The 12933-nt window shown below is 43.3% G+C and overlaps 1 protein-coding gene across 8 annotated transcripts in view; it reads left to right on the top strand.

Moving 5' to 3' along the window:
- veph1 (ventricular zone expressed PH domain-containing 1) overlaps positions 1-12933 on the top strand; it is a 238005-nt gene that overhangs the window by 77864 nt on the left and 147208 nt on the right. For all 8 annotated transcript variants that reach the window (XR_009507288.1, XM_059946577.1, XM_059946567.1 and 5 more), the window contains exon 6: positions 6824-7033. Coding sequence is in view for 7 of the 8 variants with exons in the window: in XM_059946577.1 (XP_059802560.1) it covers positions 6824-7033 (210 nt within the window). In the remaining variant the exon portion in view is untranslated. The remainder of the gene's footprint in view (positions 1-6823; positions 7034-12933) is intronic.

Raw genomic sequence — 12933 nt, 5'->3', positions numbered from 1 at the left:
TGCTGAGAAGGCATGCTAATGATAGTGGACCTCTTGTAGAGAGAAGATGAATGGGACAGCGGAGAGGGGAAAATCAGTATTGGAATTAGAAGGTACTGTGATGAACTATGTGCCTGTCTGGACACGCCCCCTTCTGACTGCTCCTGTGGCTCCTCCCACAGGCCCCTGTATAAAGGCGATTCAGGTCTAATCCTCTGCCTCATTCTCCAGGATGTAATATGATGGTCACTCACTGCTGGTTCCTTCTTCAGTCAATAAAAGCCGATATCTCGCCTTACGTCTCAGAGTGAGTTATTGATGGTACATCAATTTTATTGACTGGAAGTTTTAAAACATGGAAACCGTTTTACGTCCGGAAAGGTTGGATTTGGACCCTCAAGACCCTGAAGCAGCTCTTGCTTTTGAACTCTGGCTTGCATGCTTCCAATCATACTTGGCAGAGCTTCGTGCGACTGACCCTGCCGTTATGTACAGAATTCTCCTCTCGAGGGTCACCCCAAAAGTTTATTCCATTATCCGGGAACTGCCGACCTACGAAGGGGCACTGGACGCCCTCAAACTTGCGGCTGGGGAACACCGTCTACGCAAGACATCGTTTAGCTACCCGGCGACAGCGGCCTGGAGAATCGAGCGCCGAGTTTCTCCGAGCACTACAGACACTTGTCCGACCTTGTGACTGCAAGACGCTCACGGCAGAACAACATGCAGAGCTGCTAGTGCGAGACGCCTTTGTGACGGGACTGAGGTCAGTGTACATGCGCCAGCTCCGATCTTACCTTACGCTCGGCGATCGAGAAAGCCAACGCTCTGGAAGCTACGCTGCACCACGCCGACGCTGTCCAGTCGCGCGATTCCCCACCGGTTCCGTGGACGCCTCAGACCCCGCCACCGCCGGCTCCCGCAGGCGAAATTGCCGCTGCCAGTCGTGATTCCACAAGCTCCCCGAACCCGACCACGGCGGTGGCCCGTCAGAAGCCTGTGCTTTGTTATTTCTGTGGCCACAAAAAGCACTCTCGAAAACGCTGTCCAGCGCGAGAAACGACCTGCTCCAGCTGCGAAAAGCGGGGCCATTTCGCCAAGGTCTATAAGTCCAAACTGCGAGCGGCGTGCAGCGCTGCGGGTGAAACGTGGGGGCCACCATCTTGCATGCCCGGATGTGGGCGGCCATCTTTGTCGACGTCAGCATGCCCCGCCCCCGACCCTCCGATGCTTACCGTGTACCCCGGATGTGGGCGGCCATCTTTGTCGACGTCAGCATGCCACGCCCCCGACCCTCCGATGCTTACCGGGTACCCCGGATGTGGGCGGCCATCTTTGTCAACGTCAGCACGCCCCGCCCCCGACCCTCGGATGCTGACCGGGTACCCCGGATGTGGGCGGCCATCTTTGTCGACGTCAGCATGCCCCGCCCCCGACCCTCCGATGCTTACTGGGTACCCCGACGGCGATTCAATTCTGGCCACTGTGACCCTCGACCAAAGCGCCCCACACCAGCTTGCAAGGTCCATGATGGACATCCGGGTGGAGGGGCACAGGACTAGATGCCTGTTTGACACGGGCAGCACTAAGAGTTTTATTCACCCGGACACAGTGCAACGCTGCGGACTTGCAACGCGGCCAGTAAGTCAGAAGATCCATTTGGTTTCTGGGTCACATTCCACTGACATCCAGGCGGGTTGTGTAGCGACGTTGGTGGTGCAAGGCACAGAATATCGGAACTTTGCATTACTGGTCACGCCTAATCTGTGCGCACCTGTGCTATTGGGGCTGGACTTCCAGAGCCATCTCGAAAGTGTGACTATGGTATATGACGGGCCCCTCCCACCACTCACTGTCCGGAATCCTCAGTTCTGTGGGACTTCTTCACCACTGACCACACACACACAGCGGCACACACATCCCATCCAACACGACAGCTGCGCTACCGGCACCACTTGCAGTCTCTCCGCTCTCGAGGTCCCTCCCCCGCCGCTGTTCGCCAACCTGACCCCGACTGTAAACCGGTGCAGTGGTTGCTCAGGGAGGGGATCATTGAGCCAAGCACAAGCCCTTGGAGGGCCCAGGTGGTCGGATGGTGGCCCCACCCCCCCTCACGAAATCCTATTCTCTTTTCCCAGGAAGTCTGTCACTCTACCAGTTTGGCTGATGTCCCCGGGGCCAGTGCTGCTCCGCAAACATGTGAGGAGCAATAAATACTCCCCGCTGGTCGAGAGGGTTCACCTTCTGCATGCGAACCCCCAGTATGCTTACGTGGTCTTACCTAATGGGCGGGAGGACACGGTCTCCATCCGTGACCTGGCGCCCGCAGGTGCAGCAGACCACTACCCTGAACACTCTCCGGTAACTATGAACCCTGTACCCGAGGTGACACTGCGCACAGCAGGCCCTACATGGACTCCTCATGACATTTCTATACCAGGTGCCTCGCACATGCATGAGCTGGAACCAGCACAACCTCCGTCTCCTGTGCAATCACCAATGTTGCCGGCATCGGTGCAATCACAGCCGGTGCTACGTAGATCGCAGCGACAGATTCGACCACCTGATAGACTTGACCTGTACAAAACTTTGCCACATGGGGACTCTTTCAAACAAAGGGGGGGGGGGGGTGTGAATGTGATGAACTATGTGCCTGTCTGGACACGCCCCCTGCTGACTGCTCCTGTGGCTCCTCCCACGGGCCCCTGTATAAAGGCGATCGAGGTCTGATCCTCTGCCTCATTCTCCAGGATGTAATATGATGGTCACTCACTGCTGGTTCCTTCTTCAGTCAATAAAAGCCGATATCTCACCTTATGTCTCAGAGTGAGTTATTGATGATGCATCAGGTACAGATGCTGTAGCTGCTGGAAGTCTGAAGTAAAAGTGACTACTGGCAATAGCAGATGAGGCAGGATTTGTGGAGAGAGGAAAATAGTTAATGCTACGGTCTTATGAAACTTAACAGACCTCATCATTTCTGACATCAACAGGAAAAGCTGGTTGTCTGAATTCACTGTTGAATCTTGAAGGATGTAATTTTTCTAGCTGGACTGTGAGGCACTATTCGATAAACTGATGTTGGGCTTTGTAGGAATAGAATAAAAGAACAGAGAGATATCAGGGTGAAGTGGGATAGACTATTAGAGTTGCAGGACACTCTCTGACCTTTCTGCTTTTGTGTCAGAGCGAGCCAGTTCTGTTGCAAGGCTGTCAATATAAAGCATTAACTCTGTTTCTTGGTCCGCTGACTCTGCCTGGACTGGTGAGTATCCCCAGCATCCACTGTTTCTCCTTTGGGAACTTTTCCCCCTGGCTTTGATTCTCTGATTCAGCTTCAGATTTATCTATCTCAAGTACATCAAGTCATTGGCGTTAACAATCGACACATCCACGGATGTGATGAAACAGCCCGCAAGTGTTGCCACACCAACGTAGCACACCCACAATGTCAGGCAGAACAATTCAGAGCAAACAAAACAGAGCTCAGCAAGCGACAGAAGTGAAACAAGCCTCCTTCCTTCCTCCTTCCCAACATAGACGGAACTCTAACCCCAAGATAGTCTGTCTACTTTGGCCTCCAGTGGACTTGTGGATTTGCAGACACTGGGTTCTGACTTCCCCAGCGGACTTGCAGAGATTCGCAGACCCAGACTCTGGCCATCAGATGTCAACTTCTAGACCTCTGACCAACCTTTGCTTGTTGATCCAGATCTCCATTTGACCTTCAGGCTTTAACCTAGCCCCCGATTGACTTTTGGGCTTCAATCTTTGGTATTGATTCACGCATCCTAGAGGAGGACCCGAACTCCAGGTCTGGGACTTTGGACTCGCCGAGGACGGGGCCCCAGAAGCTAGCCCTCCAACTCCAGTCTCACCGATGACGAGACCGTGAATGTCTCACCTTGTTTGCAGGCCTGACATCTGACCATTCCCTCATCACTGGCCTCCGAATGCAGAGCACAGGCTTAGACTCTGGCCTGTCCTTTAATTCCCCCACATCCCTGTCCTTAAACCCTAACCTGATCCCCGTTGCCCTCTCAGTCCCCTAAACTTTCCCAATGAACCTAAACAAAAAGTTTTAAAAAATTAATTAAGTTTCACCTGCAACCTCAATGGAGATTGCAGCTCAGAGTCATCTTGAAAAAATATGCTATATGGATGAATGCTGTAAGAATTCAGCATTTATTAAACTCTTAATTAGCTGGATTGGATGCATCTTTGTGCAGTGGACTTTATAGCCAATCTTGTGTGTTTTGTAATCATTCTCCATGCCCTGACTTACTATGATAGCTCAATTGCATTGATGGACTTGCAAACAAATTTTAAAGTAGGGAAATATGCTAGGCTGCATGAATATATATGTACAAAGAAGCTCCCAAGACCTGTGGACTGTTAGCTGACATTTAGGTAGGATTATTTTTTTTCACTTCAGCATTGTTCAGACTGCCAGAGCTAAGCAGGATATTTATGTAAAATATTTCTCAGCTAGTTTGAAAGGCAGAAGGAGTCTTCAGAAGAAGGGTTATGGACAAATGCACGTCAGACTTGCCAACCCGAAGACTGTGATTACCACTAAGTTCCGGAACTAGAATATCAAAGGTTATAATTGAGATAGGAGTGACCAGTAGCTTCTCCAATGCTATCTACGTGACAGAATGATAAAGGAAATAAATCCAGAGGAACATTGCAAATAATCCCTTTATCTCTTGAACAGGATATAAGATTCACATGGTGGAATAGCATTCTGATTAATAGTTTATTCTCTCCATTTGTACGCGAGTCTGTGCATTCCAAATCAAGTTGCACTTTTGGACCGTGTTTTGAAAGACACTGTTTTTGTTCCAGGAAACATGCTGTTCTCAGAGAAAGAGCAGACCAATGTGATTAATTTCTTCATCCTGGAATGTTATAAGTAATCACTCTGACAAAAAGAAATAACAGTTAAACTATGTGTTCAGGCATATTTCAGTAAACTATGTGAATGTCAGAAACCTGATCCTTCCCTTGCCATTGTTAAATATTTTTATAACATGGCCAGAATTTTCTTTTGTAATTGTTTCTTTGGCATGGTTATTGTCATTCATATTTCTCACATGTGGAGTAATTGGATGATTGCTCAGTATATTTCAAATTATGCTCATTGCAATCAACTTGACACAGTTGTTTTAAAAAAATATATACTTTTGAACTAAATGTTAAAAGGAACAGGAATTGGACTTGAAGGAATCTATAAGATGGCCAGAAGATATAACATCTAAAATATTCATTTCCAAAGCTGCATAGACATCAAACTCCAGCCTTGAATCCTTTTGTTGCTTACTCAGGTTTGTCTTATGTCGGTTATTTAACAAAAATTGAGTGCACATTGGTTACTTTTCTGTTGTGTTTGGGAGCTTAAGGAGCTCTGATAATAGCTGTGATCAGTTGTGACTGTTAATGTAAAGTTCAGGAATGAAATGGAGATACTTTGAAGTGAGATTTTCAAACTGAAGATCCTTAATGCATCTCACCGTTGTGTCTGACTTGTTTTTACATTACTTGCTATGTTATTTATGACTTCTGTGCTGTATGCTGACATAGAAGCAGCATCAATCGTCAAAGACCCCCACCATCTAGCCACGTCCTCTTTCTGTTGCTACCATCAGGCAGGAGATACAGAGCCTTAGGTCCCACACCACTAGATTCAGGAACAGTTATTACCCTACAATCATCACCACAATGACTTACAGACTTGCTTTCAAGGACTCTTTACAACATGTTCACAGTGTTATTTTTATTTGCATAGTTAGCCATTTGCTCATTGGTTGCTCGTCAATCCTTGTCTATTGATAGTTCTTATAAAATCTATTGTGTTTCATTTTTCTCTGTAGAGAAAATACATGAATCTCAAGGTAACATATAGACTTTGATAGTAAAATTAATTTTGAACTGTGTTAAAATTATTCATTTTTATATAGATAGCAGTGTAACGCTGTGTCCCTTCAGCAGCTTTACATGGTCTTGGATATTTAAGATGGCAAACCCAGATGATCAATACTTGTAGGTCTTTGAGAAGTTACTAATTGGTTACTGAAAGTCCCACACGCAATCAATTAAGTAATAACATTAGCTTAATATCATACAGTAGTGCCAAGAGCATTATAAATAAGTACTTACTCTCATGTTATCTTTCAACCCTATGGGATAGAAAAATAGATCACTGCATGGTTGCTTGGCTCAATTAATTTTTGATGTATAGCAACAGTAGCTTTAAACATTGTTTATATTGCTTTTAAATTTCCCTGAAATTTAATTCCTGTTAACTTAAGGAAGTGTATTGGATTAGTGATACTCCATTGATAGATGAAATGTGCAGTACTTTTTAAAACTCTGGAACATTTGAATATCAACCATGGGTGTATTTTAATTTTCCTCTTGAACAGCAGCTTAAGATGAGGGAAGACTTGCTGCCCTATGGTTTTGTGGATTCTGTGGTGACTGTTGAGACTTTGTGTAAACTACAGACTTTTCTACAGAATTGTGCGCACAGCTGGTTTTTGAGATGACTTACTCCTACCACTGTCTGCACAGAGCCTCAGTGTGCTTTCAAAGCATGAACTCAAAGTTCTCAATATTTGTCTCTCTCTCCAATCCTTCACCTACTCCCCACAGCCAGCCGAAGATCAAGTACAAATCACGATTCATAATTATCTACTGATCTATTTTTCCCATCCAATCTCTTACTGCAGGTTCAGTAATTTATTAACATAAGTGAAACTTCATAATTGCCCTTGTACCTAAAGTCATGTTGTCTTGTAAATGATATGTCAACAAATAGATGTTTTTCTCCTTCTGTCTTTAGGTATTAAATGAATCCATTTCATCTCTGATTATCCAACTGAAAGAACCCAGCCATAGTGACCTTATCACCAATATGTTGGTGGACCTGGTAACTTCCAATCAATGTGTCCTGGACAATTCCATTGAAGATCTGAAGGAAATTGCTGAGAATTACCCAACTCTCTTAGGACAGATCGCCAAAGTATTTGGAGTTATAGGCTGTATTAATGAGGTAAGACACAGGAGAAATTGTTGAGTACTGTAATGACATGTAGGACATATTGAACCTTTTTTATGGTGTGCACTTTGATTCAAAAGCAGCCGGCAGTGGAGGTTTACAAATTTTAAATCATCTTTCAAGGCTGGTGCATGAGATGATGCACTAATGTTTGCAAATTTGAGCTATAGAGTTTTACCTCAAGAGTACCATGGATTTATTCTGTTTTTGTAAATGAATGTCATGACATTCTTGAAACAAAAGTGAACTTTTGATGCTCAGCTTTTAACACCACTTGAGGGCTGGAACAATTTACTGAGGTGAGTTACTTTATTATATAGGTATATTCTCTGTCTAATGGAAATCCACTGCCAGATCTATGCCTCATGTTTTAAATGGACCTTGAGTAGTGTAGATCAAAGTTGAATGCAATTTATAATGTGTGGGGGCTTTTGGTATGGTTCCATCTAAAGGTCCTAATGAGGAAAGATTTTTCTGTAATTGTACTTAATCTATACTAATAAGGGAAGTTTTTAGATTAAGACCAGAATTATTTAATTTGAACCATATACTACTTTAAAAACTGCCTTATGAAACTTTCTGTTCAAGAAACTGCAACAGATTATATTGAGCTTCTGGGGAAATTATACACCTTGTTCCTATAGATCCATGGGGACCAGTAATCATTGCTCTGTACTCCATTTAAAAGCTCACTGCAGCTTTTTACATTGAAAATCATTCATAAAATCCTAAAGATTCCATCAGGTTACCTACTACTCCTTGAGTCCACACTGAGGAAAGCAACAAACCCTCGGAAGCTGCGGGCCGTCAGGGAACCACCGATGACAACTGTCATGTTTCTGTTTTTAACGGTACATTTGCTTCCCAGGAAATCACTGTGTTCACAGTGTAATGACAGTGCAACCTAAAATCCGGTGCAATAGCTAACTAAATTCAATTTTAATTTGATTCTAATTTGACCCACTTATTGTAAAACCCTTCTTTCATAAATAGACTCTTCAGTGCATTTATACAAATAACCTATCACTGATTTGTCAGGTTTTATAAGTAGAAGATGAGAAATTGCTAGCTGAAGTTGGAGCAATTTTGATTGTTCTTGAGAAGTGTGCAATCAGAGGAAGCAATATTTCAACCTTTTTAGATTTCTATCAATTATACATTTGGGGGTATAACAAGCGTAAAACAAGAGGTCTGTGTTTTTGAAAAAGGGAAAGCATTTTTCATCAACATGACTGATGTGTTTTTGGAACAAACTCATAGAAGTACAATTCTCACAAGAACTTTGTAAGTTCAAAACAAATCATTGAGTAATGGCAACATGGGAAACAAGTGCGTTTATGTTACATGGGGATCGGAAAAACTGAATGCATTTACACTTCATGCAATTAGTGTTCCAAAATTTCCCGGGATCAGAACCAAAGTTTGGTCTTTTACAGAATGCAAATTTTATAGGACTCGAAACCTCCTTTTAACTTTCAGTGTTTGTCTATACTGTAGTTGATTCATTCAGATGTGGAACAGAGAAGCTAAGAAACTTTGAGGATGCAATCTATTTAAATCCAACAGGGCTTTCCACATTTTGGCATTTGAGCAATAGTCCATCAGTCAGGAAGACCTGGAGTTTGTATGGTTATCTGAAGTTGGTTAGAGTACCCAAGGTGTAATGAATATTGACTTGCATTGTTGTGATAATGCCCTACAGGGACGGAAGCTATTGATGTATACAAAACATATCAGGCTTCCAAGCCGAAATATACTGTACATCAATATTAATTGCTCCCTGATGTACATTAGAGTGTAAACAACTCTGGCATTAGATTGACAGTGGTAATAGGATAGGGTTTATTTGAGAAGTGTATGCCTGTTGACACACGATGGGCACACTTTGGGATTGACACACCATCAATAACTCTCCGAGACGCGAGGCGAGATATAGGCTTTTATTGGCTGGAAGAAAGAACAAGCAGCAATTGACCACCACACTGCATCCTGGAGACTGAGGGCAGGGCTCAGGCTCCAATCACCTTTATACCTGTGTCTGTGGGAGGAGCCACAGGAGCAGTCAGCAAGGGGGCGTGTCCAGACAGGTATATGTAGTTCACTACAGGGATATCTAACATAGCAGAGCAGTTGCTCTCAAGATAAATGGCACTGTTTCCAGGGTGGAAGGCCCTTAGAGGAATCTAATAGAGATAATGTGTTGCTGCTGGGGTGATCCCACTAGCAGCCAGGGATTTACAGGAATCAAAGGGCTGCTTTATTATGAGACTACCAGCATTCAGACTAGAGGCAGGGATCTCACACACACATGCAGTGATTATACAGGGAGAGTAATACTGGGAGAAGCTGATCGCACACCTTGTTTGAAATTGTTTGATACGTTATTTCTGAACCTTTGTACATTAGTTGTATTATCAGTTCCCATCTCTAGAATATATATGAAAATGGCATGTTTTATTATTGGACAGATTAGGTGGCACTTCCCCCCACCCCACCCCATCTGACATCACCATCTCAGTCCCGAGAGTTAAATGGGCCACTTTTCTCCTGCAGGTGCAGGATCAGGTATGTTTCTGCTTGATCAGAGAAAGAGCACATGCAAATGATATTTTTTATTCCACAGTACAATAAATCTCGAGATCTGCATTTGAGTTATTTGTGATTTAGCGGTTTAAAATCAATATTGGTAAATGTCCTTCATGGAACATTTCTTACTCCAGTGTGGGAAGTTTTAAAATGGTGTAATTTGATCTGAAAGGCAAAAATACAAGGATCAATGTTCCTATTGTAAATACTGATAAATTCAGTCAAATACAGCAAAATAGCCTATCTGTTGCCCAAGATGCTTTTTTTTACAGAACATATAACTATTCCCAGAATCAATTACTTCCCACTAAACAGTGGATTCACAATCAAAGTGATTGCAAAAAGAAGAATAATTTCCACAGAAAGTCAAATGAACAAAACCACAAGGAGATCTAATGCACCATGCATAGCAACAAACCATAGCAAAATACATACCTATTTGCACCAAATGTACCTCAAAATGGAAGCAGAAAATTTATAATTTGTGTTTGGATGTGTTGCACAGTTCTTTTGTTCTCTAAATCGATATTGCAAACTATTAACAAGCATTTCTATAGATTTGGGGTCTTGCATTCTGCTTGTAACAACTAGGAAGAATCAAAAAAAAAAGTTTATTCTCCCACTTTAAATGAGAAGGAGATCAAAAGCATATTTTTCTGTTGATTGAAAATCTTCAGTTGTTTCAGGTTATCAAAATAATTCCTCTCATATAATGTTGGCTATTTCACCTGGGCCTAGAATTAAAGAGATTAATGACATAAGATGTGAAGCCAGGAAATATTTGAGAAAGCTCTTTAACACTAGGTAATCAACTCAAAAAACGTTATCAAAATAAACTTTAAAATTTGTTCAACGCAGATGTTTTCTGTAAATAAAACAGTCTTTTGCAGACTTAACGCAAGAACTTTGTAGGAGCTACCTGGCCTCCATCCAGCACGTGGTATTTTCATTTCCCTCTCTCCAGGATATAAACTGCTTCAGTGTCTTCTGATTATGAGTCATACCATTTAAAGATATTGAATGTGCTGAGAGCTCACGAAACTTTGGATAGTTTGTTCTTCAACCTCCTTTTACACATCAACAACGGATTTATGTTTCTTTGTCGGAAGTGTTTTTGATAACCAGGTTAAAGTTTCTAACCATCAGTATATGTTAGTGTGTCTATGATTTCTCTGTGAGTAATGTTCTAATTGGAGCTGAAGTATCATCCCAGACTAGTTTTATATTTAAGGACATTGAAGTGCTGAAAATGTGATCTGTGTTACGTGAAACCACAAGTAAGATCTGGGGTCTTACCACATTTTCTTGATACTGAGGAAGATGAAGTAAATCTAAAATATAATTGTTTTTGTATTGTGACAGAAAGTGTTTGGAGTACTATGCTGTTACTATAAAATATAAGCTACACTTGCAGGATTTCCACAGAATTCTTCCCAGCATTTGGTTCTCTTTCTGTCTATGTGCAATTTCCTCGAGACCCCAAGAGCCCTTCCTCCTCACCCTAGGCAAAATTAATGCCAGACATGGTTATCTTGCATGTGCCTCACATTGAGCTAGTCTGAATAGGACATCAAAGATACGAACAAAGCTGAACTGATTATCTTACATCGATTGTATAACACGAAAAGAGATCGTTCGGTTCAAGCAGTTCATGAAGATTTTATACTTTATTTTAGCTAGCTCTCAACTACCTGCTTTGAGCTATACCTGCTATACCTGCTTCCACTTTTTCAATACTCTGAGTGGTAAGTGTTCTAATTTTTTTTACACTTTCTCATTTTCTGGGATTAGAACATTACTGGCAGCAGCTATTGTCTGCCCCAATTGTTTTCAAGAAGATGGTGCCGAACAAGTGAAGGTGGTCCTTAAGTGCAGTTGGGAAGGGAGCTCCAAGATTTAGACCCAGTGGCAATGAAGGATGAGTGATGTATTTCCAAGTCAGGCTATTAAAGAGCACACTTTGTGGTGTTAAACTACAGAGTAACTGATTTTGGCTAAAAGGCTTGGGTAACTCAGGGAGGGCTGGGTTCCTCAGTGCGAGAGACACAGAACACGAGGCATGCACAGTGAGTTTTCAGGGGCATTGGGTTTTCAAAGAGTGCTAATACTGAGAGCTGTGGCATTCTGCTGGAAGGCTTCACATTCTTGAGACGGGACTGCTTTCTGTATGGAGGTCAAAACGACAGGAGCTCTCTGCTTTCTGACCTCTGGGTTGCTCCCTCTTACTTCTGTCTTACTGCTCAACAATATTAGCTTTACTTGTAACTCTTGTATTAGTGACAGGCAGATAGATGCCTGTCATGCACTGAGATTTTTGAGTAATCCAAGCTGTTGTAGTCTACACTCAAGACTCATAAGGACTTGCTCATTGGTGGAAAGAACTTGTTTCCCTAAATGGGGAAAATCACTGAAGATTGTGAGAGGAGTGTTATGGAGGTCAGCGCCATTTTTCCTGGGAATAACGGAGCTTGGGTGGCTCCGTAATTCTTGGTAGACAGCATAGCCTGACATCTCCAGTGGGGATGGACGTTGAGGCACCAGAATTACCATCTCACTTCAATGGCTTTTCATACCCGTGTGCGTTCAGTAATTCAGTGATGACCACGTTTAAGAGCGGGGCTAGCAGCGGAGCCTTGTGAACTTCTTCCTTCCTCAGTAATCCATGGATGAAATATAGTGCACACCCATCAGCTGTGGAGATTTTTAGTCTCTTGCACGCTACCCTGCCTTGTCACCAGCAGCTGGTGAGTGTGCAAGTGACAGATGTGTCTCTCTGCTCCTATGAAGGAACAGCCTGCTCAGACTCTGTGTTCATGTTGCAGAACAACCTACAGATATGCTGCAGATCCTTATACTGGCTGTATAGTCACTGACTGCTCACGTGAGGCAGCTTATATTGTGAGCAGTGAACTGCTCCTCGCTTGTATCATCTTATGACATGGACCAATACTATTAAGCGAGAGGTCCACAGGCTCCAGGTTGGGAAGCCCTGATCAAGTTGCTCATTGAAGCGAGTGATCTGCAATTTCAAACGAGAAAATCTGCAGATGCTGAAAATCCGAGCAACACACACAGAATGCTGGAGGAACTCAGCAGGCCGGGCAGCATCTATGGAAAAGAGTACAGTCGACATTTCGGGTCGAAACCCTTCGGCAGGACTTGAAATCATGACTGGAAATTTGGTCCGAAATGTCGACTGTGCTCTTTTCCATAGATGCTGCCTGGCCTGCTGAGTTCCTCCAGCATTTTGTGTGATCTGCTCTTGAGCGGTGCTCTCTTTTGAATAAAGATATCAAGCTTTTCCATAT

This window comes from Hypanus sabinus, chromosome 2, assembly GCF_030144855.1.
Source record: "Hypanus sabinus isolate sHypSab1 chromosome 2, sHypSab1.hap1, whole genome shotgun sequence".
NCBI lineage: Eukaryota > Metazoa > Chordata > Chondrichthyes > Myliobatiformes > Dasyatidae > Hypanus > Hypanus sabinus.
The sequence above is the reverse complement of the archived record's forward strand: the minus strand, read 5'-3'. Positions and strand labels throughout refer to the sequence as shown.